The 19,932-nt window shown below is 53.4% G+C and overlaps 3 protein-coding genes across 14 annotated transcripts in view; 1 reads left to right on the top strand and 2 right to left on the bottom strand.

Moving 5' to 3' along the window:
• The window catches only part of HIRA (histone cell cycle regulator), a 76,472-nt gene extending 65,766 nt beyond the window's left edge, over positions 1 to 10,706 (bottom strand). For all 5 annotated transcript variants that reach the window (XM_082417113.1, XM_082417112.1, XM_082417114.1 and 2 more), the window contains exon 1: positions 10,567 to 10,706. In XM_082417113.1, the coding sequence (XP_082273239.1) occupies positions 10,567 to 10,603 (37 nt within the window). In that variant the 5' untranslated portion in view covers positions 10,604 to 10,706. The remainder of the gene's footprint in view (positions 1 to 10,566) is intronic.
• MRPL40 (mitochondrial ribosomal protein L40) lies at positions 10,656 to 14,328 on the top strand. Of its 4 annotated transcripts, none has more exons than XM_082417125.1 (4): positions 10,656 to 11,098; positions 11,770 to 11,853; positions 12,949 to 13,107; positions 13,917 to 14,328. In XM_082417125.1, the coding sequence occupies exons 1-4, from the start codon at positions 10,671 to 10,673 to the stop codon at positions 14,239 to 14,241; spliced, it is 996 nt and encodes a 331-aa protein (XP_082273251.1). In that variant the 5' UTR covers positions 10,656 to 10,670; the 3' UTR covers positions 14,242 to 14,328. The 4 variants fall into 4 exon arrangements, with proteins under 4 accessions (XP_082273251.1, XP_082273253.1, XP_082273254.1 ...); XM_082417127.1 differs by lacking the exon at positions 10,656 to 11,098 and adding an exon at positions 11,231 to 11,369; XM_082417128.1 differs by lacking the exon at positions 10,656 to 11,098 and adding an exon at positions 11,344 to 11,391.
• An 88-nt stretch (positions 14,329 to 14,416) lies between these two features.
• LOC309639655 (synaptic plasticity regulator PANTS) lies at positions 14,417 to 19,910 on the bottom strand (the record flags this gene model as incomplete). 5 transcript variants are annotated; one of them, XM_082417133.1, is made up of 3 exons in its annotated part: positions 14,417 to 14,930; positions 19,270 to 19,437; positions 19,563 to 19,910. In XM_082417133.1, the coding sequence occupies 3 exons, from the start codon at positions 19,908 to 19,910 to the stop codon at positions 14,703 to 14,705; spliced, it is 744 nt and encodes a 247-aa protein (XP_082273259.1). In that variant the 3' UTR covers positions 14,417 to 14,702. The 5 variants fall into 5 exon arrangements, with proteins under 5 accessions (XP_082273259.1, XP_082273261.1, XP_082273262.1 ...); XM_082417135.1 differs by lacking the exon at positions 14,417 to 14,930 and adding an exon at positions 15,407 to 17,017 and having other exon boundaries at positions 19,120 to 19,437; XM_082417136.1 differs by lacking the exon at positions 14,417 to 14,930 and adding an exon at positions 15,407 to 17,493.
• Positions 19,911 to 19,932: the final 22 nt, after the last annotated feature.

Below are 19,932 nucleotides of genomic sequence, written 5' to 3'. Positions count from 1 at the left end.
CACACAGACCAATGAAACAGAATACAGATTTTCAAAAAGGCTGCCAAGGCCATTCAATACAGCAAAGGACAGTCTCTTCAACAAGTGGTTCAAGGAAAACTGAATATCCACATGCAGCAGAATGAGACTGGACCCTTACCTAACACCATCTACAAAAATTAACTCAAAATGGATCAAAGACCCAAATGTTGAACCTAACACTATAAAAATTCTTAGAACAAAACACAGGGAAAAAGCTTCATAACATTGGATTTGGCAATGATTTTTTTAGATATGATAGCAAAGGCACAGGCATTAAGAGAAAAAATAGACAAACTGGATTTCTTGAAAACTTTCACCCATCAAAGGATACTATCAACAGGATAAAAAGAAAACCCACAGAAAATACTGGCAAATTACATTTCAGATAAGGAGTTAATGTCCAGAATACATAGAGAACTCCTAAAACTCAATACAAAAAAACAAAAAAAGAAAAGTAAAGTAAAAATAACAAGTGCTGGTGGAGATGTGGAGAAATTGGAACTCTGTACTCTGCTGGTGGGAATGAAAAATGGTGCAGCTGCTGTGGAAACCAGTATGGCAGTTCCTCAAAAAATTAAAAATAGAATTACCTGTGATCCAGCAATTCCACTTCTGGGTTTATACCCAAAGGAATTGAAAGCAGGGTCTTGAAGAGATATTTGTACACCCACATCCATAGCAGCTTTATTCACAACAGCTAAGAGGTGGAAGTAACCTCATGTCCATCGATGGATGATGGATAAGTAAAATGTGGTGTGTCCACACAATGGAATATTATTCAGCAATAAAAAGGAAAGAAATTCTGACACAAGCTACAACATGGATGAACTGTGAAGACATTATGTTAATTTGCATAAGCCAGTCACAAAAGCACAAATACTGTATGATTCCACTTATATGAAGTCCCTAGAGGAGTCAAATTCATAGAGACAGGAAGTAGATGGTGGTGCCAGGGGCTGGGGGAGGGGGAACTGGGGAGTTACTGCTTAATGGGGACAGAGTTTCAGTTTTGCATGATGAACAGGTGTGGAGATTGGCTGCACGACAATGTGAACATACAGAACACTACTGAATTATACACTTAAAAGATGGTTAAGATGGTAAATTTTATGTTACGGTTTACTTTGTCACAACTTAAAAAAATGCTAACCAAAACCAAAGCAAACCACATAAATATGTATACAAGCTGGAGGGGCGTGGGAGGGAGGTGGGTATGGTTGTAAAGGTGTTCGAACCATTTGGTCTTGACTGCTGTGGATACATGAACCCACACAGGTGCAAAGCCGTGTAGGACTCAACAGCCACCCCACGCAGATGAACGCTACAAGTAAGAGTGGGCTCTGAGTGAGGCAGGTGGGGTCTGCCAACATCATCGTGACATCAGACTGCAGCTTTGCAAAACGTCACCCCTGGGAGAAACTGGGCAAAGTGTACAGAGGATCTCAGCTGCGTGGGAATCTACAACCACCTCAATAAGGAATAAATGCGCATACGTACACATGAAGCCTGTTTTCTAAAAACTGCATATATGTCTGTGTCTGATACAGGTAAATATCAAAACACCAGTGGCTGTCATCATGAAGTGGATGCTTTTCTCATGCAGGTGACAGTGTGCACGTCCCACAACCAGCAATCTCTCTGGAGGGAACCCTGCACCTGAGCTCTCTGCTCTCTGTGGGGCAGGAAACCCCTCCGTCCAGCTGCCCACCTGCCAGGCCTCTAGCCCTCACATCGCCACAAGCAGCTCCTGGTCTTCCCGCCCAAACCTGCCATCTCGGTCAAGGCCTCACAACAGCCACACAACTCGCGACTTCTCCGGCCTCATCTCCAGACCAGCCCCTGCCCCCACTGGTGGCCCAGCGCCCTCTTCCTCTCCACTCCCACCCAGCGCCCACCCTGGCTCTTTCCCTCCTGCCTCTGTTCCCTGCACTGAGGCCTCCCCTGACCACCCAGCTTGGCACAACAACCCCCCTAACACTGATCTACTTTCCCACGTACTGTAGGTGTCGCTTCCTTTACTGCACGTCTGTCTACTCTGCTCACCAGAATGTAAAGCCAGAGAGCTGAGTCACTTTTGTCTGCTTAGTCACGGGGTCTCCCCAGGGCAGCGGCACACAGTAGGCACTCCATAAACACTCGATGTTGTGAAAGGCTGGGCAGAGGGCCCCAATTCTAACACACATTCCATGTCACTAGCATCCCTGTGACAGCATCCTGGGAAGGCAGGCTCCTCCTGACTGAGGGGGGACTCATGTCGGCGAACCCCTGCAGGGGAAGCAGAGCCCTGGCTGCACAGAGCCGTCTGCAGCTGGTACCTCCACCGCTTCAACCACAACTTCTTGGTCTCCCTAAGTCAGCACCACTGCAGGGACACCTCAGGTGTCAGGTGCCTGAGATGTTCAAAACAGAGCACAGGAAGGAAGCTGGAGCAACTGTTGTTGGGTTGGGTGTTTTTTTTTGCGGGGGTGGGGCATGAACTAGAGTTGAAGAAAGTGCAGGTATATCATTTACAGACCTTCATCACGTCTCCTGCAGCATTTGCCAACACACAATCAAGAAAGCTTGGGTGTTTCTTCATACTCTTTTCTCCTCTAATTTTACAGAGCAGAGATATTCCTTAAAAGGTATCTGCAAGATGAATTTCTATAAATAGAATCATCCCTCCTTATCTAGATCCATTAGAAAATTAAGAGCAGTTAAGAACAACTTTCCAGCTTCCCTGCTGGTGGAGTGGTTAAGAATCCGCCTGCCAATGCAGGGGACACAGGTTCGAGCCCTGGTCCGGGAAGATTCCACATGCCACGGAGCAACTAAGCCCGCGAGTCACAACTACTGAAGCCCGCACGCCTAGAGCCCGTGCTCCGCAAAAAGAGAAGCCACTGCAATGAGAAGCTCGTGCACCACAATGAAGAGTAGTCCCTGATGGCCACAACTGGAGAGAGCCCGCGCGCAGCAACGAAGACCCAACACAGTCAAAAATAATATAAATTAAAAAAAAAAAAAAAAAAAAGAACAACTTTCCCACAGAGGAGAAAGTTTAACAACAACCACAACTAAGAAAATAACACTATAGTTAATAATACTGTATTGAATATTTGAAAGTTGCTAAGAGAATAAATCTTAAAAGTTCTCATCAAGAAAAAATAATTCTTTAACTATGTGAGGTGACAGATGTTGACTTATTACGGTGATCATTTTGCAATACGAACAAATATTGAATCATTATGTTGTACACCTGAAACTAATTAATGTACGTCAATTTAAAAAAAAAGAAAAAAAATAACAACCCTACAATATTATTTAAGTGGAAAATGCATGGTAACACTTCAGCTGTCTGAAGGTAGGCTACTCAATAAAAACACTGGATTTACTATGATATCGGGCATTTGGCTAAGATCTTGAACAACCCAGGTACCTTTATAATGTGGTATACACACTAAATAAAATGTGTGTGTTTTTAAAAAGCACTGTTACCCAGTTATTTTTTCCAAATGGTCTGAAAGACCATATTAAAAAGTTTTAACAATGTGTTCTCCTTTTTGTATTTTCTAACTTTTCCTAAATTGAACAGGCATTACTTTTATAAGAAAAATTACTTTACATTTTCCACATTACAAGCATGAAGTCACAAAGTGCTCCATTATCCAGATCCTCACACACCATTAATGTACCCTAGAGCAATCAGATTGGCAATGGACACAGCCAAAAATAAAGCAGCCGTCCTGTTCCTCAATAGCAGCTCCAGCTCAGAGCCCTGGTGCTTCAGGAGGAGGCTGAGGCCCCTCAGCACATAGGCGCTTCGGGAAGCCCTCTCGCGGGGCCCGGGCTTGGTCACCCCACGTCACTGAACCTGGCTCCTCCTCCCCATCTGCTCCTTCACAGTCTTACTGATCCCACGGGCTCCCCTTCCCCCCCATCTCACACTCCACATTCGACCTGGTGACTACATTCACTACTGTAACTCTAATATTCTGGGGAAGTGCAAACATTCTGTATCTTGAGTGGGAACAGGTTACAGAGTGTACCTGTTTGTCAAAACTCACGTCTGTGCATTTCACTATGTAAATTATACTTCAACACCAACATGTGTGTGTGTTTACGTATACCCCCCCACCACACACACACTCACTGCACCACCAATGCCCTGGCCACCTGTGGATCACTGCCACAGCCTCTTCCCAGGTCCCCCAGCTCCCGCCCTTGCCCCCATGCCCACTGGCCGGCCGAGTCCCAGTGCAGTGGCCAGCAAGATCTCTAAGAGCACGCCAGGCATGGGACTCCTCTACTCGAGCCACATGGAGGGCCCGTGCATGCGGGTCCTCCAGCCAGTTCACTGCTCACTTGGCCTCACCTCCTGCTGCTCATGCCTACCGGTGTTGCTCCCACATCCTTGCTCTTCCTCAGACCCACCAGGCAAGCTTGCTCTGGCCATTCTTGCTGCCTGAAATGCTCCTCCCACAGAGGGCCACCTTCCTCACCTCCATCAGGTCTAGGAGGTTGCCATGATGCCCTGTCTAGGTGCCCTCCCTCCAGGAATGAAACACGCCCCCCCCCCCCCCCAGCTGTGGGAGTGTTTACAGCCTGTGACAGCTCCTCAGCAGAAGAACTGCTTCGACCAAGATCAGGCCTCCTGGCGGGGACAGCCTGCGCCCGACGACTGTGGACGTGAGAGTATAAAGGCCTGAGCCCCTCATCCCAATTCGGGACAACTCTGAAGGGCTCACCCAGCCCTCCAGCAGAGCCAGTTGCAGCTTCTGCGGTACCTGCATTACCGACCAGCTCCTACCTGTCCAGCCCTGTTTCCCTCATGCCCCGCAGGCAGGGAGTCCAAGAGCACCCCAGGTATGTCTTGGGCACACACACATCCAGCTCACCACCTGCTTCCTGCAACAAGGTCTCTGCTCACATGTTACCTTCTCACTCAGGCTTCCCCAAAGAACCTTATTTAAACTCCTCCCACCCTACCCCTACCCCAGGGCTTTCTCCCGCACTCACCCGCCTACCACTCTCGTTTATGAGGCCTGCCCTCTGTCACCTCAGTAAGCTCCCCTCCTGCATCTCCTTTTCTCCTTACAGAAACTGACTGTCTCAGTTCCCATCTGTCAACTGTACTGTCAGGGATGTTTTCTTTCTGCAGCAAGTCATAGAGAATTTCAAGGGTAACCTACTAAGTTACGTGACAAGTCCTGAGAAGGGTTGGCTTCAAGGTTCATTCAGAGCAGCGTAAGCAGCCACTCCTTCCACCTTCCTCTCCTGTCATCCTCGGTGCGAATCCCGTCCTCAGGGTCACAGGCTGGCTCCCATACACAGACGCAGTAAAGTCCAGGAGAAAAGAGATGGGCCTCGCAAGCATCTCTTCTTACCTGATTATTCCCCAGAAACCCCGAGCAGACATCCCCTCCCAGTCCTACCGGCTAGAATGGCATCACACAGCTGTTCCCCAACGAGGCCTGGGCACTCACCCACACTCCAGCTCAGGGCTATCAAGACCCTGAAGAAGAGGGCAGACAAGAGGAAAATCCTGGGGTTCTGATGGAAAGGAAGAAGTGGGTGGGCGTCCAGTGTCCACGACACGCCCTCCCTGCTCTTTAATGACGTGGACAAACCGATGGCCTGCTCCCGCCTCCAGGTGTTGCTGCTCGTCTCGGCAGGATAAAATGTGCTTGCATCAATGTATGGTCCCCAGGGCTCATTCCAGACCCATGTTTCATGAGCCAGACACCTCTGCAGTCCACAGGCAAACACCCTGGATGAACAGGGTAGCCTCGTACCTCTGGGGAAAAGGAGGGGTCAAGGCAGGCAGCAGGTCCCCTCCATGGCCAAGGCCAGGAACTGCCCAGAGGTCCCTCCCAGCCGTGTAACTACAATTTGACTCATAAGGTGAAAACATCTTTTTAACCACTCCTTAAATTAAAAGAAATATTTAAGAAAACCTCATTTCCTAGCCCTCATCTCTACTCTGTTCTCAGCGTACTAAAGAAATCAACCCTGAGCGTCTCCAAACTACACGGCTACCTGCCTCTACCCCATGTGCACCTCTACCACTGACCTCCCTGCCTCCGTCAGGGCCTCTCACCCAGGCCCAGGGAATGCCTACCAGCTCCTCTGGGGCCTTCCAACCACATCCAGCCTCCTCAGAAACGCCCCATGCTCCCCTCTCGCAACCCCCAGAAGGAGTCCAAGCTTCTAGGCAGGTGCTCATGGCTCTGCCCTGCAGCCCCACCTGCCATCACCTGCGCAGTCTCTGTGCTAACATGCTCCACGCGCCAGCCCTCCCTGGGCCTCCACTCCTGATGCTCCCACAGCAGCGGTGCCTCCTCTGCCTCACAGTCCTCCTGTGGTCCAGACTCAGACCAAGGGCACGGCGCACCCAGAGACCACGCCCTCCTCCCCAGGCTACCGTCTGCCCTGCATTCTAGAATGTGGTCTGTTCCCCTCTCCCACCTGGCGCAGTTTTCCGTGCACAGGGAGAGTCTTTTTACCTCTGATCCCCACAGAACTTCTCTCCAGAAGGGTTCAAAGTTCAGTGCATAAATCAGTGTAAATCCCACAAGTGTATTATCTAAGGCAAAATTCCACCCAGTTTTCTTCCGAATCCTCTTCAGATGTATTCTGCTTATTTAAAAAAATCACTCTACTGTCTTCAGGTGTTAAGTCAGTGTGACACTGTGAAGAGAGCATGCATTTCCTGAGCCTTCGCAGGTGAGCAGGGAGCAGCCAAGGCAGCTGTTACCCGCTTCACTTAACAGACCAGGATAAGAGACGTAAAGAACCTTCTGTAACACACTTTGGTGAGAAGCAGAGCACAGAGACTCAAGAACAGGACTATCTGACTCCAAAATAATAGGCAAATTCCTTGTCCTCAAGAAGCTTACAATCTAGTTGGATGGATGAAAAGGCCAAATAACGATATAAAGGTACTCTCACCTAGAGCAGTTTCCCAGCCCCAGCACTATGGACGTTGGGCCAGGTGACTTGCAGAGGAGCGTCCAAGAGGCCGCAGAGCATTCTAGTTCAGTGGCATCCTGTTCTCCACCCACACTCCACCCCCTCCAGCTGCGAAAACCAAAAATGTCTCCAGACTCTGGCCTGTTTGAGAAGCCCTGATCTGGGCCAACTGCACAGGTTACCTGAATGACCAGGGCAGTCACAAAACGTCACTGCCGGGATCCCTCCTGGCCTGTTCTCAGAGCAGCTGTGCAGAGCCTTTCCACACCCAGGCCAGCTTCATTACTGGGTCATCCTTCCTCGAGTTTCCCCTTCAAACTGACATTCATTTTCTCTCAGATGCAGGACATGCCTCAGTAGAATGTCTTAAATCCTTTGTGGAATGAGAAGAGGTAGGGAAAAGAATCCAATCATAGAACAAGAGAAAAAACTCATGCCATAAAGCAAAGCAATTAACTGACAAATTATCCCATTATTGAAAATTTGCCAAACACCCTTTTACAACACTGCCAGAAACCAAAGGAGAATGAGTGTCTTTTCAGTGCCTTCTGGTTAGAATGGGCTTCACTAAAGAGCTGTGCATGAACACCACGAGAATTCCAGAAAAACTCTCAGGGACAAAGGCCCAGCGATGGGAAGAACCATGAATCACAATGATTCTCAACATACAAACTACATTTTCCTACAACCAAAAACCCAATTGCTTTCAGTTTCTAACAAATATATGATCATAACCTAACTTAGAAATAAACCATATTTTGGCCAAGCCTAAAATAAAATATGTATGGAATGCCATATCCAAGAACACAGAGTAAAACACGTGTGTGTGTGTATGTGTGTGTGTGAACAGTGCCTGGCCTGTAACTTCAACTTTACCAAGGCCCAGAAAGTGGAGTCACAAGCCCAAGAATCTACAGCTAATAAATGATGACATCTTGAATCCAGTCTGATTCCATGCTCAAAGCTCATTACTGTGACATGATTTCAAGATTTAACCGATCACCTTAGAACAGTGATTCTCAACTGGGGGTGACCTGGCCAACAGAGGACACTAGCAATGTCTGGAGACAGTTTCTGTTGTCACAGCTGTGTGTGTGTGTGTGTGTGTGAGTGAAGATGCTACTGGCATCTGGACGGCAGAGGCCAGGGATGCTGCTAACATCCTACAACACAGATTGGTCTCCACAACAGTTATGTGGCCCAAAATGTCAATAGTGCTGAGACTGAGAAACACCCCCCCCCCTTGGAGGAAAGGTCTCACTACTGTCATCAGCCAGGAAAACGAAGACTGAGGGTACACCTGCACCCAACAGACATTTCTCTCTCTGCTTTCAACTTGCCCGCTTACAGTATTTGATGAATCCCGCCACCTCAGGGAAAATGCAGGGCTCTCTGCTCCCTCCCTCTTTGGGCTCTTAGACCCCTGAAAAAGTATGTTCAAGCTGCATAATCAGTCAGGAGACTGAATGCAGAGTCAGGAAGCCAGAAAGTGCAGTGATGCTCTCTCCAAACCACCACGGTCTTTTGGGTTCGTTAATCCAAAGCACATTCGACTTTACTGGCCACCACCCATCACTTGGGCTCCTGGCTAAGCAGCGCTCGCCCCCAGCAGCTCCCCCTATTCACCAGTCTTTAAAGGACAGCTCAGTACTGATCCAGACCATCAGTATGTCCTTCAGGAGAGCAGTAATTTACCCGACAGTCCTGAACACTCAATGAGACGGGCGATTCCAGGAGATTTTAAAATAAAGGAAACTTGACAAAGAACAGGTTTAAAAGAGTCTCAATTTCTTCTATTATCTCGGGGAGCACTTTGTCTTCCTTCCCAAGCAAACACCACAATCACACTATGAAGAAGGCAGGGCAGATACCATCAGGTTCTACTCGAGGGCCGTGGAGAGGCGGCAGCAACAAGAGGCCCCAGGCCCACAGCTCAGCCCACCCTGCCAGGTGGGGACTACTGGCTGCGGCCTGGCTGCAGACTCTCTCTCGTTTGTGCCTAAACAATAGCTTAAGCATCCTGACTTACTTGTGCCTACACAGCATAAAACTTGTGTCCTACAAAGGAGCTTATCACGAAGTTATAAATTACATGGCAGAAGGGAGGCTGGAGGAGGGTACACAACACACACAACCTTATCTAGGCAGTGTCAAAATGAAAATTCCTTCAGACTTCACTTGCACAGCAAACTAGCTCATCATAAAAACTTTTCCCTTCCTGATTCACAAGCACCACAATTTATAATTACTGAACATTTGCCCAGTTCTCCAGGGAATGATCTCACACTACATGTCAGGAAATGCGCTTGGAGACCAACACAGGAGAAATGAAACCAGAGTTCACTGATTTTGCTTTCACATACTGTCAACCTAGCTGTCTTAGTAAGTTATGGCAACCTCAGCTCTCTTACCTGCATCAGCCAACGTTTATCACAGACCCTCTACGTGAAAGGCATTGCTGAGTGTGGCAGGGAATGCAGAGGGGAGCGAGGCAGTCTGCGCCCTAGGGGCACAAGGAATGTAACCCACAGGGACAGAGCGCGTCTAGTGGAGTAACTCAAGAGGAATGGTAACAAAAGGAAAAGGGGACCTCACCCGGGCCCTGAAAAATGAGAAGGATGTCCTGCTAGAAGATGGAAAGGCTGCAGCAATAGAAAGCAAGCATCCTGAGATCAAGTTCAAAACTAAAAAGCAACACAAGAAAGGCAAAAGCATCTACCCAACTTGTTCTAAAAGAAAACTAGCTCCCTCTAGTCGCACAGCAAAGTAGAAATGAGGAACAAGACAGAATCAGGGTGACTCTTTGCCTACCAGCAGTCGGGCCATCCAGGCTGCGGGCCCTCAGCTGGAGTACTGCTCCCTGGGCTCACTACTACCGGCAGGGGATGGGGGCTCGCTCGCCTCACCTTCCTAGGGGGCGAAGGTCAACTCCTGCAGCAGCTGTGCGGGCCAGGTAGAACTACGGCAAAACTGCTGGTTACCGCGCTTCTCTGTACCAGAGTCTCTTCTCAACCAGAGGACTGGATGAGTCCGCTCCCTGGGTGTGCTTTAGGGCCGCTGCCCCAGAGCTAAGGCAGGCCCTCTCCGAGCACACACCTGTGCCCCGTGGGCCCCATCCGAGTCGCCCTCATTCTCCAGCTCAGTGTGAACGTAATTCCTCGGACTGGGGGACCTCAGCCCAGAATCACGGTACCCCACCTAAAGCACTGTCACCAGATCCAGCCCCTCTGGCATGGCAGGACGTGCCCATTCCAGGTCTACACCCCGGCACTGAAAGACCACTCCGCTCCAGTTTCACACACTGGAACGTCCTGGCACATCCCGGCCGGAGCCCAGGGCCGCTAACCCTGCCCGGACCACAGGCGGGCGGCCGAGGGCTTGGAGCAAGGGCCGGGGCGAGGGCGGACGTGGCCGAGCACGTGCCCGGCTCCCGGTCTCCTCGCGCGAGGACAAAGTCCGCGACCGCCGGCCCCGCGGCGCGGGCACCGGGCGCTCGGCATCGGAGCGAGGCGGGCAGGCCTGCGTGCGGCTCCCACCTGGCTCCAGACCACGGCCCGTCTCCGGGCTCGGCCCTCCGCGACCCTCGCGCGCACTCACCATTGTGGTTGACCCAGGTCGGCTTCAGGAGCTTCATTGTTCGGCCGCCGCCGCCGCCGCCGCCGGGCTGAGGCGAGAGCCGCGTCCCTCAGCGCGCCCGGGCCATGGAGCCGCCGCCGCCCGCGCCGCCCGCCCTCCAGCCGCCGCCCGCCCCCCGCCCTCAGCGCCGCCGCGCCATCGTCGACCCGCGCCCCCCGCCGCCGCCGCAGCCGACCCCCGCGCTCGGCCGCCGCCGCCGCCGCCACAGCCGCATCCCCCGCGCCGCTCCTCCTCCGGCGGCTCCCGGGCAACGCCGGAAGTCACGGCGCGCACCTGCCAAACAGCGCCGGCGGGAAACCGCTCCCCGCGCGCACGGGCCGCCCGGCTCCTCGGCCGGCCGGGCGGGAAGGCGGCTCCTCTTCGGGTCCGCCCCGCACGGCCGCGAGCGAGAGGCCGGCCGGCAGGGAGCGCGCGGACGGGCGAGCGGGACCTGGGGTGCGCCCCGGCCGGGCGGGGCCGGGCGGCGCAGACGGCCTGGCCGCTCCGCCCGCCGGTGCGGAGCCGACTAATTAACAGGCTTCTACCGCCCCCAGCGCGTGTTCATTTGTCGCCCGCGAGCGCAGGCCACGTGCCGCGCCGGTGCTGCCACCGCGGCCCGGCTCCGACGTCGGCGAACGAGCCGGAGCGTTTACTGGACGCCCAGGCCGCCTCACGTGCGCGGACTGTTAGCCCCCTCGGCCCCGCCGGCCTCACTGCGGGTCTCGGCCCTCGCGGGGCGCAGGCCGAGCTGCTCGGGAGCGGCAAGGGAGCGGCGCCCGCGAGAAGTAGGCCCCCGATCGGCGCGAGGTGCGAGGCGCCGGGCGCGGGGCGGGGCCACGTCGGAGGCAGGGCTAGACGCGGCGGCCGGAACGCGGGAGCGCGGGCCTGCGCGGCTGTCGGACCCGAGAGCGGCGCGCCGCGGGCCGGACCGCCTAGGGGCGCGCGCCCGGAAGCGGCCGTCGGCGACCGGGAGGCATGGCGGCCGCGGCGCTGGGAGCGGTCTCGCGCTCTCTGCGCCCGCCGAGCCGGTGAGCGCGGAGGGGCCGGGGCGCGGATGCCCGGGGCGCGCGGGGACGCGGATTGAGAGCTTCCCTGCTTGCCTTGGCGGTCTCACCCCGCAGTTACGGGGCTCGTGAGTGACCTTAACGGGGAGGCGGGCGTTGATACACACTCGGTCTCTTCCAGGCTCCTGGGAGCGCGGCCGACGCAGACGAGGGACGCGCACCAGCGGGCCTCGTTGCTGTCCTTCTGGGGACTCGTGCCCATGAGGTAACCCGGCCGCGGGCCCGGCCTGGGGGGTCGCGCAGGGGAACCCAGCGAGCAAGGATGGTAGATGTTCAGTCTGCGAAGTTTCTCAGTTAAATTTAGATGGATGCCCTTATGTCTTTTCATATGAAATACCGTTATGTCTGTAATCAGAGATCAAAAGTTAAATGTAAAAGTGGTTTAAAGAAAAGTTAATTAGCTCTTAAGGCATTCTTGTGTAAAATTTTAAAGAGCACAGTCAGCACTTCCGTTTCTTACTCTCCGGAGAGGTGGGGGGAGGTGAGAGGATTCTTTTTTCCACCTGGGACCCTGAATACTTTCTAGGGACTTCATTCATAAAACTCAGCTTTGATGCTAGAGATTCGGTTGTTCTGAATAGTAACTTATCAGCACAGGAGATATGTTCCTGAGGGTAAATCAGACTTTTGTCCGTGCTCGAGGATAGGGAAATTTGTTAAGAAATCTCAAAAAGTATAAACAGGAACTTGCCAGTTATTTTTATTATACTGTCTCTCTTAGTCAAATCATTTTTATAAATCACAAATCCATTTAAAATGTGAGTAACGAGCTTCTAATGGATAAACAACAAGGTCCTATAGTGTAGCACAGGGAACTATATTCTATATCCTGAGATAAAGCATAATGGAAAAGAATATAAAAAAGAATGTATATATGTATAAATGAGTCACTATGCTGTACAGCAGAAATTAACACAACATTGTAAATCAACTATACTTCAATTAATAAATAAATAATGTAACGAGCTTCTAATTCATCAGTTTGGTATTTTCACTTTTCAGTGCTATCCCAGGGCCCACCTGAAACCCCTCACTAAAGATGAGCACTTCCCTTTAATTTATACCCTGACACCCCATGGAGTTTTTCCACGCCTTCCTGGGTTGACCGTGCCCACACAGTTCTCATGAGGACCCCCTGTGGAGGCCGTCTCCCTGCCACACTCAGTGGGAGGCCAGGCCCACACAGTCCTTTCCTGCGGGAGAGCTCAGTACAAGTTTGCAGGCACTTTCCCTAGTGCCATGTCTCTGCACGTTCACAAGGCCAAAGAGGAAAATGTTTAGTGTTTGCTTTATCCTTTAGAGCAGAACCTCTGCAAAAGAAGAAGAAGGTGGACCCTAAAAAAGACCAAGCAGCAAAGGAGCGCTTGAAAAAGAGGATCCGACGACTGGAAAAGGCGAGCCAGGAGCTCGTTCCCATTGAGGATTTTATCACGCCCGTCAAGTTCTTGAATAAAGCGAGGTACGGGCCCTCTAGGGTTGAGGTCTTCAGAGCAAAGGAGTTCTGTGACCTTCAGGAAGTTCCGTCTGCACTTCACACCTGCAATGGGAAGGGGTCATAGGCTTGGGCTGGCTTGGCCCTGTTCTGAGTCCTCTTCTGGATTGTCTCGTGGGAGGTGGAGAAAGCATTCCTGGGCGCTGCTGCTGAATGGCTGATTGTGGGAAGGAAGCTCAGGGCAGATGCTGGAGCGAGTTTGGAGTGTTGCTCTTGCAGAGGAGTTTAGCTGTGATTGACGACTGGGGCCCTGGGCCTGCAGCTCTTACCCCTTCCTGCTGGTAGGAAACCCTTAGCCGCCTGCTCTAGGATGCAGATGCTCATAGCTGGGATGTGTCGTGTGTGGGGTTGGTGGGATTGCTGCCTTCTTGTCAGAAGTGCGTACCATTTATAAAGTAGTACCTCGCCATGTAAGTGGGACAAGGCAGGTGCATTTTTGGGTCTCCAGGGCTGATACAGGCTCTTGACTCCCTGGGATATTGGTGTCCGTTTTCATAACACCATTTGACTTTTCTCCAAAGCCACGTTTCCCCACCAGCAGGCTCTGCTTGGCACACAGGACGTACTGCCACAATCTGCTGAGAGCACTGTTGTTTCTTTTCTTTACGTAAAGAAAATGGCAGTGGTTCTAGGTGTCAGTTGCCGCTGCTGCCACATCCAACATTCTGTCCCTTAATTTGTCCCTAAGTTCCATCTGCGTCTGGCAGTGGGGACACTCGGGTCCCGTGCAGTCGGTCGGCGCCCCCAGGTTCATGCCCTTGGCTCTGTGTTCCCAGGCAGCGGCCGCCAGTGGAACTCCCCTTTGAAGAGAATGAGCGGAGAGCCCTGCTTCTGAAGAAATGGTCACTGTACAAGCAGTGTGAGCATGAGATGGAGAGGGGCACCATTGCGGCCCTGCTCAAGGCCCAACGGGAAGCTCTGCAGGAGCTGAAGCTCACGGCCCCAGAACTCCATGCCGAGGCCACCAAGCGGGACCCCAGTCTGTTTCCCTTTGAGAGACAAGGGCCAGACTACACGCCGCCGATCACCAACTACCAGCCCCCGGAAGGCAGGTACCACGACATCACCAAGGTGTACACACAGGTGGAGTTCAAGAGATAGAGCTGCAGGCAGCTGCCCTCAGGATGCTGCCCTCGGGAGCCTGCACCCCCAGGCTCAGGCCTGCTGTGAATAAATGCATTAACCAAGTGTCTGTCTTAGGTCAGAGTCACAGTTAATTCACCTGAGCATGCACAGGGGTTGGGGAGGCTGCCCTTCTTTGCCTGGTACTGGGGAGAGGAAGGCCAAAACATTGATCACTGCCCTCCAGTGAAAAGGAGGATTCCAACTGTGTGGGGCAGATGCCACCAGCAAGAGGCACAAAGTGACCTCAGGAACGGAGGTGAAGGACATGCCGCTGTGCGGTGTGTCGCCTGCACCCAGAGGAGAGGCAGGGCTGGCTTTGGGTTTCAAGCTGGGGGGTATGGGGGAGGCTGAGGAGAGTGTCGAGCGGCAGGGACCCTACTGCGTGAGGCCATGTGTCCTCCAGGAGGGCATGACACCTGGCCAGGCAGAGGCCGCTGTTAGTCTGGAGCAGGGAGTGTATGAGTGAGCTCTGGCGCCGGATCAAAACACCACAGACCAAGGGGCTGAAACAACTCACATTTATTTCTCTCAGTTCCGGAGGCTGGACGCCCATGATCCAGGTGTCGGCAGGGCTGGTTTCTCCCAAGGCCTCTCTCCTTGGCATGTAGACGGCCATCTTCTCGTGTACGCACGTGATCATCCCTCTGTGTCTGTGTCCTGATTTCTTATAAGGACACCAGTCATTGGATTAGGGCCCACCCACGTGACCCCATTTCACATTAAGCACCTCTTTAAAGATCCATCTTCAAATAATCTCTCAGAGCGGCAGGGGGTTAGACCTTCCCCGGAGGAACTGGGGGTACATAATGCAGTCTAACAGTGAGGGTGCAGTGTAGGCGGAGGTCCACTTGTACCCCTTGCATCACCACCTCAGAAAGGCTTTGGTTCTTCACCACCTCAGTGAAAACAAACCAGCGGAACACTCCACTTGAGTAAGAATTCAGATTATCCATTTTCCTAGAGGGCCCTGGCTACCCCACCCCGGAAAATCACACCCCGCCCCCACCTCATCAGCATGTGGCCTCCGCCTAAAGCCTCCAGCCTCCTCCTCCAGGTCTAGGCTCGGACCCTGAGCCTCCCCCACCTCCCAACTTACAGATTTCATCCACGAGGTTGTATGATCAAGTCAGTGGGTCATGGCCAGCTGTTTTAACCTTTTATTTAGAATTATAGATTGACAAGAGGTTGGAAATCAACAGGGAGGTGCTGTGTGTGGTTCCACTGGCTACCCCCAGTGTCACATTTTACAGGGCCAGTCATGCCAGCACCCAGATAGGCTGTGCAGCCAGAGTAGGTCCAGGCTCCCAGATGCAGCTGTGCTCATCTGTGTGTCCACGTGTCACAGCACAGCCACCCCTGTGGTCCTGCACCACAGGATGCTGCCCCATGTCCCTGACCCCTGGCCCCATAACCATTCGCATCCCTGTAATTACGTCCTTTCACGGCGTCACGTAATGGAGCCAGGCCCAGCAGCAGTATCTCACAGGGTGGGGGCAGGTACTGCTCCACGAAGCCCCGCTCAGTTACAGTGCTCCATGTAACAGGATGCACCAGGTCACAATGCAAACTGCTTATCACTGTGGGCTCTGTCCCCACAGTTTTAAAGATGATGCTCTTCCTTGTCACTGTCCATTTTCTTCACAGCTGATGTTTGAACGTTCATGTCTGTCTCCTGAACTCCACGGGACTCTGAGGCCACTTGTCCGTTTCAAGCCTGTGGTCCCAGGGTGTGCAGACATGAGGGGTGGACATGGGTGGACACAGGAACATTTTCCAGGGTGACGATCATCTGCGGTGGAGCTCGCTCAGCACCCAAGAAGTTGTGGGACTCCTGATGGAGCCAGCACCTGGCCACAGGCGCCCACGGCCCTAACCCAGCAGCAGCAGGAGGGGGGCTCCACCAGGAGCGGCTGCCATTCCAGACAGACGGCCTCCCTGCCTGGGTTTCAGAGCAAGGAGGACACAGGTGGAGCTGTAGCAGCCTCCCTCCCCCTCCTCGGCCAGAAATGCCCGTGAACGCAGCCACGGTGGATGGACCCTGGTTGCCTCAGACACACCAGGGCTCCCCCCTGCGACGGGGGAACCCTGGGTCTTCTTTATACTCACCTCTGCTGCGCGAGTCCTTTGTGCGCACCCCACCACTCACAGGTACACAGTCACAAAGGACTCTTGGGGTGCACAACAGCAAACACACGATGGGAGATTTTACTCTCTTAATGTATGCCCTTCTGAAGTGATGGATTATTTTGCCCCCAAGAATGAGTTAAATGATGTTGAATCACCACCTCTGGCCAGGTCGTGAGGGAGGCACTGAGATGCCGCAGGCCTGACCCTCAGCACCACATGGTGGGGCCTGTTACACGGCACAGATGCTAAATCGTTTCACCCATAATAAAGAGACCTCTAAAGAACTAGTGTTCTCGTTGGTTCAAATACATATATTTTAAAAACATCTACAAGAGTGTAAGCATACAAAATTCTAATACTGACCAGCACAATGTCAGGTTATAAATCTAACCCTTTCAAAATTAAACTGGATTTAATTTTCAGCTTCTGTTTGGAATCAAACCTGTGAAATGTCTTTTGATATATTCCACATTTTCAAAAAACGACCGGGGGAAATTCTGAGGGAAGGAGACCAAAATTCCATGTGTCTTGGGCTTGGGTGTCTTCAGCCAAGAGTCTAGGAACCCTCTTTACACAAGGTTGTGTGTCCTGAAGCTGTGGACCGAGGAGGTGATGCCGCCCGCGCCTACAGAGGAGCAGAGAGAGTGGCCGCGGTGGGAGGACACCTGTGGCCAGCACTGCGTGGCCGTCACCAGACCAGGGCCAGACGGGGCCACCTGTGCATCCACACGGATCCGGGCTGCCCCTCAAGTGTTCAACTGAGGAGCCCAGCCCTTGGGACAGCCTCTCCTTGCTGCTGTCCCCAGGCCTGCCCGTTGGCCGCCCACAGGGACACGTGGGGGTGCCTGGCTTCCTGGAGCTGCACGCTGGGTGAACTGGCTCTGAGTGTGGCGGGGCAGGCGAGGCTGGAGACGGGGACTCTGTGTCCCACACCAGGCGGAAGCTCCCAGGGACCTTCTGGACTATTTGGGCCTGTCACCGGTCGTTGTCCTGGGGCAGAGGGAGGTGCCAGTCTGCAGGGGGGCTCTGCCTGGGGGCCCACACCAGGCCGTGCTTCCGTGCAGCCCGGACTCTCGCCTGCTCGCTCTCACGTAGGGACCGCTGCAAAGGAGACCCGGTCACCTGTGGCCTCACAGGTGCCCTGTACCTCCCTCCTCTCGGTGCCCACCCACACACATGACAAACGCAGCCCAGCAAGCCCTGGTGAGTGCAGGGTGGGGTGGGGTGGGGTGGGGGTGGTCACCACACACACATCTAGATCATTCTCCAAGCTACCGTGAAAAACCTACTGTGCAGATGACCATTTAGAGGATATTTTTAATTCTTCTGGGTCCCAGGGCTTGATGCCTTTGGTTGACCTAATCAGATTCACCAGATAAGAGGGGCTGGGGGCTGAGGCAGGAGGAGAGATGAGCCTGAAAGAGCGGCCAGAGGAGGGAAGAGGCCAGAGACAGGCAGGCAGGTGCGCGCACACGTGCACGCACGCGCGCACACACACACACACGCGCGACAGACAGTGGGCGCCACCACCCGGGCCAGTAAACCCAGGGCAGCAGGTCACTGATGGGGCCTGAGGGGGTGCCAGGTGCTATGCTGGCCCCTTTACACGTAGAATTTCACCTCTTCCATCTGTTTTCCCGCAAGCTCTATTGTCTCAAATGTAATGTATTGTTCTTGTTAAAAAGCGATCAGAAATGCAAAGTAAATATGAAAGTCCTGCAGACCTCCCTCCCAGAGGTGAAGTTCACAGCTTCCCCAATTCCATTTGAGGCCCGCATTTCAGGGCTATCACCCATTTCCCTAAAGAAGGAATAATCTTCTCCTGGCTGGTGCACGTCCTGCTTTTCTCATTAAGTGACATACTGCGAGCACCTTTCCACATGGGGATAGGTTACTATCTATTTTTCTTAATGGCAGTGTAGTTCTCCGTGGTGGGGAAGATGTTATCTGGTCAAATGTCTAGTACTGGACTTTAGGTCACTTTCAGTCTTTGCACTATTACAAATGGTGACACAATGGACATTTTGAACTTTCAGTTGTTACCCAGTTATCTCCCTAGGATAAACTTCCAGGAGTAAAACTGTGGGATCAAAAGGTATGCATTTGACATTTAGATACTCAGAAAACCTGACATTCCACAAACACTGCCCAGGTGCCCCGACTCTCCAAACTCCTATGGACATTCCGCTGGGCAGTAACCAGTAACTGTCATTTTAAGTATGTATCAGGCTATTTGGTTTTCTTTTAGAATTAATTCCTTCTGTGTGCCCTTTACCTACCTTTCTATTCTGAAATCGTTCCCATTTTTCTTACTGATATGTGACAGCTATTTTTAAAAGATATATATATATGTACAAAGGTTATTAATCTCTTGCCATATAGGCTGCAAACTACCTTTCCCGTTTTCCACTGATCTCGGACTTGTCATTTTCTTTTACACTTGGCAGTCCTGCTGGCTCCCTCCCCCGCACGCCCCGTGAGCACTGCGCCTTCACAGCTTCGCTCCATCCCCCCACCCCCACCCACGCCCCCATCAGCTCCAGGACACCGCTGTATCCTAGACTAGGATGTAGGAGTCGGGAGGACAGGGGCTGTGTTCTCATCACTCCTGGATCCCCAAGAGCGTCCCAAGTGGTAAGTGTCTGCTGAATGTATGGACCACAAACCCTCCTTACTGGTCTCTAGCACCTCCACCATATCCTCTCTCAGCGTGGCAGCCAGACTGACCTTTTAAGGATATAAATCAAAGCACGCTCCCCAGCACACGTGGAGGCTGGAATCGAACCCCTTTTTTAAGGCCCGCCCCCTTCTCCCAGCGTCTCGTGCCCCCGGGCTGGTTCCTGGTCTTTCAGGGCTCGGCACGCCCGGTCGGGTCACCTGGGCCTCGGCGCTGCGACGCTCCTCCCACTCGCGGCAGCTGTCCAGGTCGCGCCGCCACTGCCCGCAGGCCGGCCGCTCGCCGTGGACGTAGTAGTGGCGCAGAAAGTGGCCGGCGCTGCTGCAGAGCTCCCACTCGGCGCGGTAGGCCTCGCACGGGCGCGGCGGCTGCGGGGACGGGGACGGGGGAGTGAGCGGGGGACCCGGTGCGCGCCAGCCCGTCCCGCACGGACGGACCCGGTCTCCGTCCTCCCGACCTGGCCCCGCGGGTCCCCGGGTCCCACCGCACTTACCTGCCAGCCTCCACCTTCCGCCATGTCCCGGGACTGCCTAACCCGCCTCCCGAGCCCGCGGGCCGCCGCGTGACTGACGGGCGGAGGGACCAATGAGCCCCGAGATCTCACCACTAGCTCCTCGCCCACCTCCTTGAGACGCGCCACTGAACAGGACGTCCGGGTTGGCAGCCAATAACAGTCGAGGGAGGGCGGGGCCTGGAGGCCTGTGTGGGCGGGGCCTGGTGGCTGGGGCGGAGCCGAGGCCGGTTTGAACCGGGCATGCCCCCAGGGTCCCCAGGGCCGGCTAGCCACGTGGCGGAGGTGATCTCGGCGTCCGCTCGGGCCGGCGGGCGCCCGGCTGCACATTCACGTCCAGTGGCCGTTTCTG

This window comes from Balaenoptera physalus (assembly GCF_965194825.1).
Source record: "Balaenoptera physalus genome assembly, chromosome: 12".
Taxonomy (NCBI): Eukaryota; Metazoa; Chordata; class Mammalia; order Artiodactyla; family Balaenopteridae; genus Balaenoptera; species Balaenoptera physalus.
This window is presented reverse-complemented; position numbering and strand designations above follow the sequence as displayed.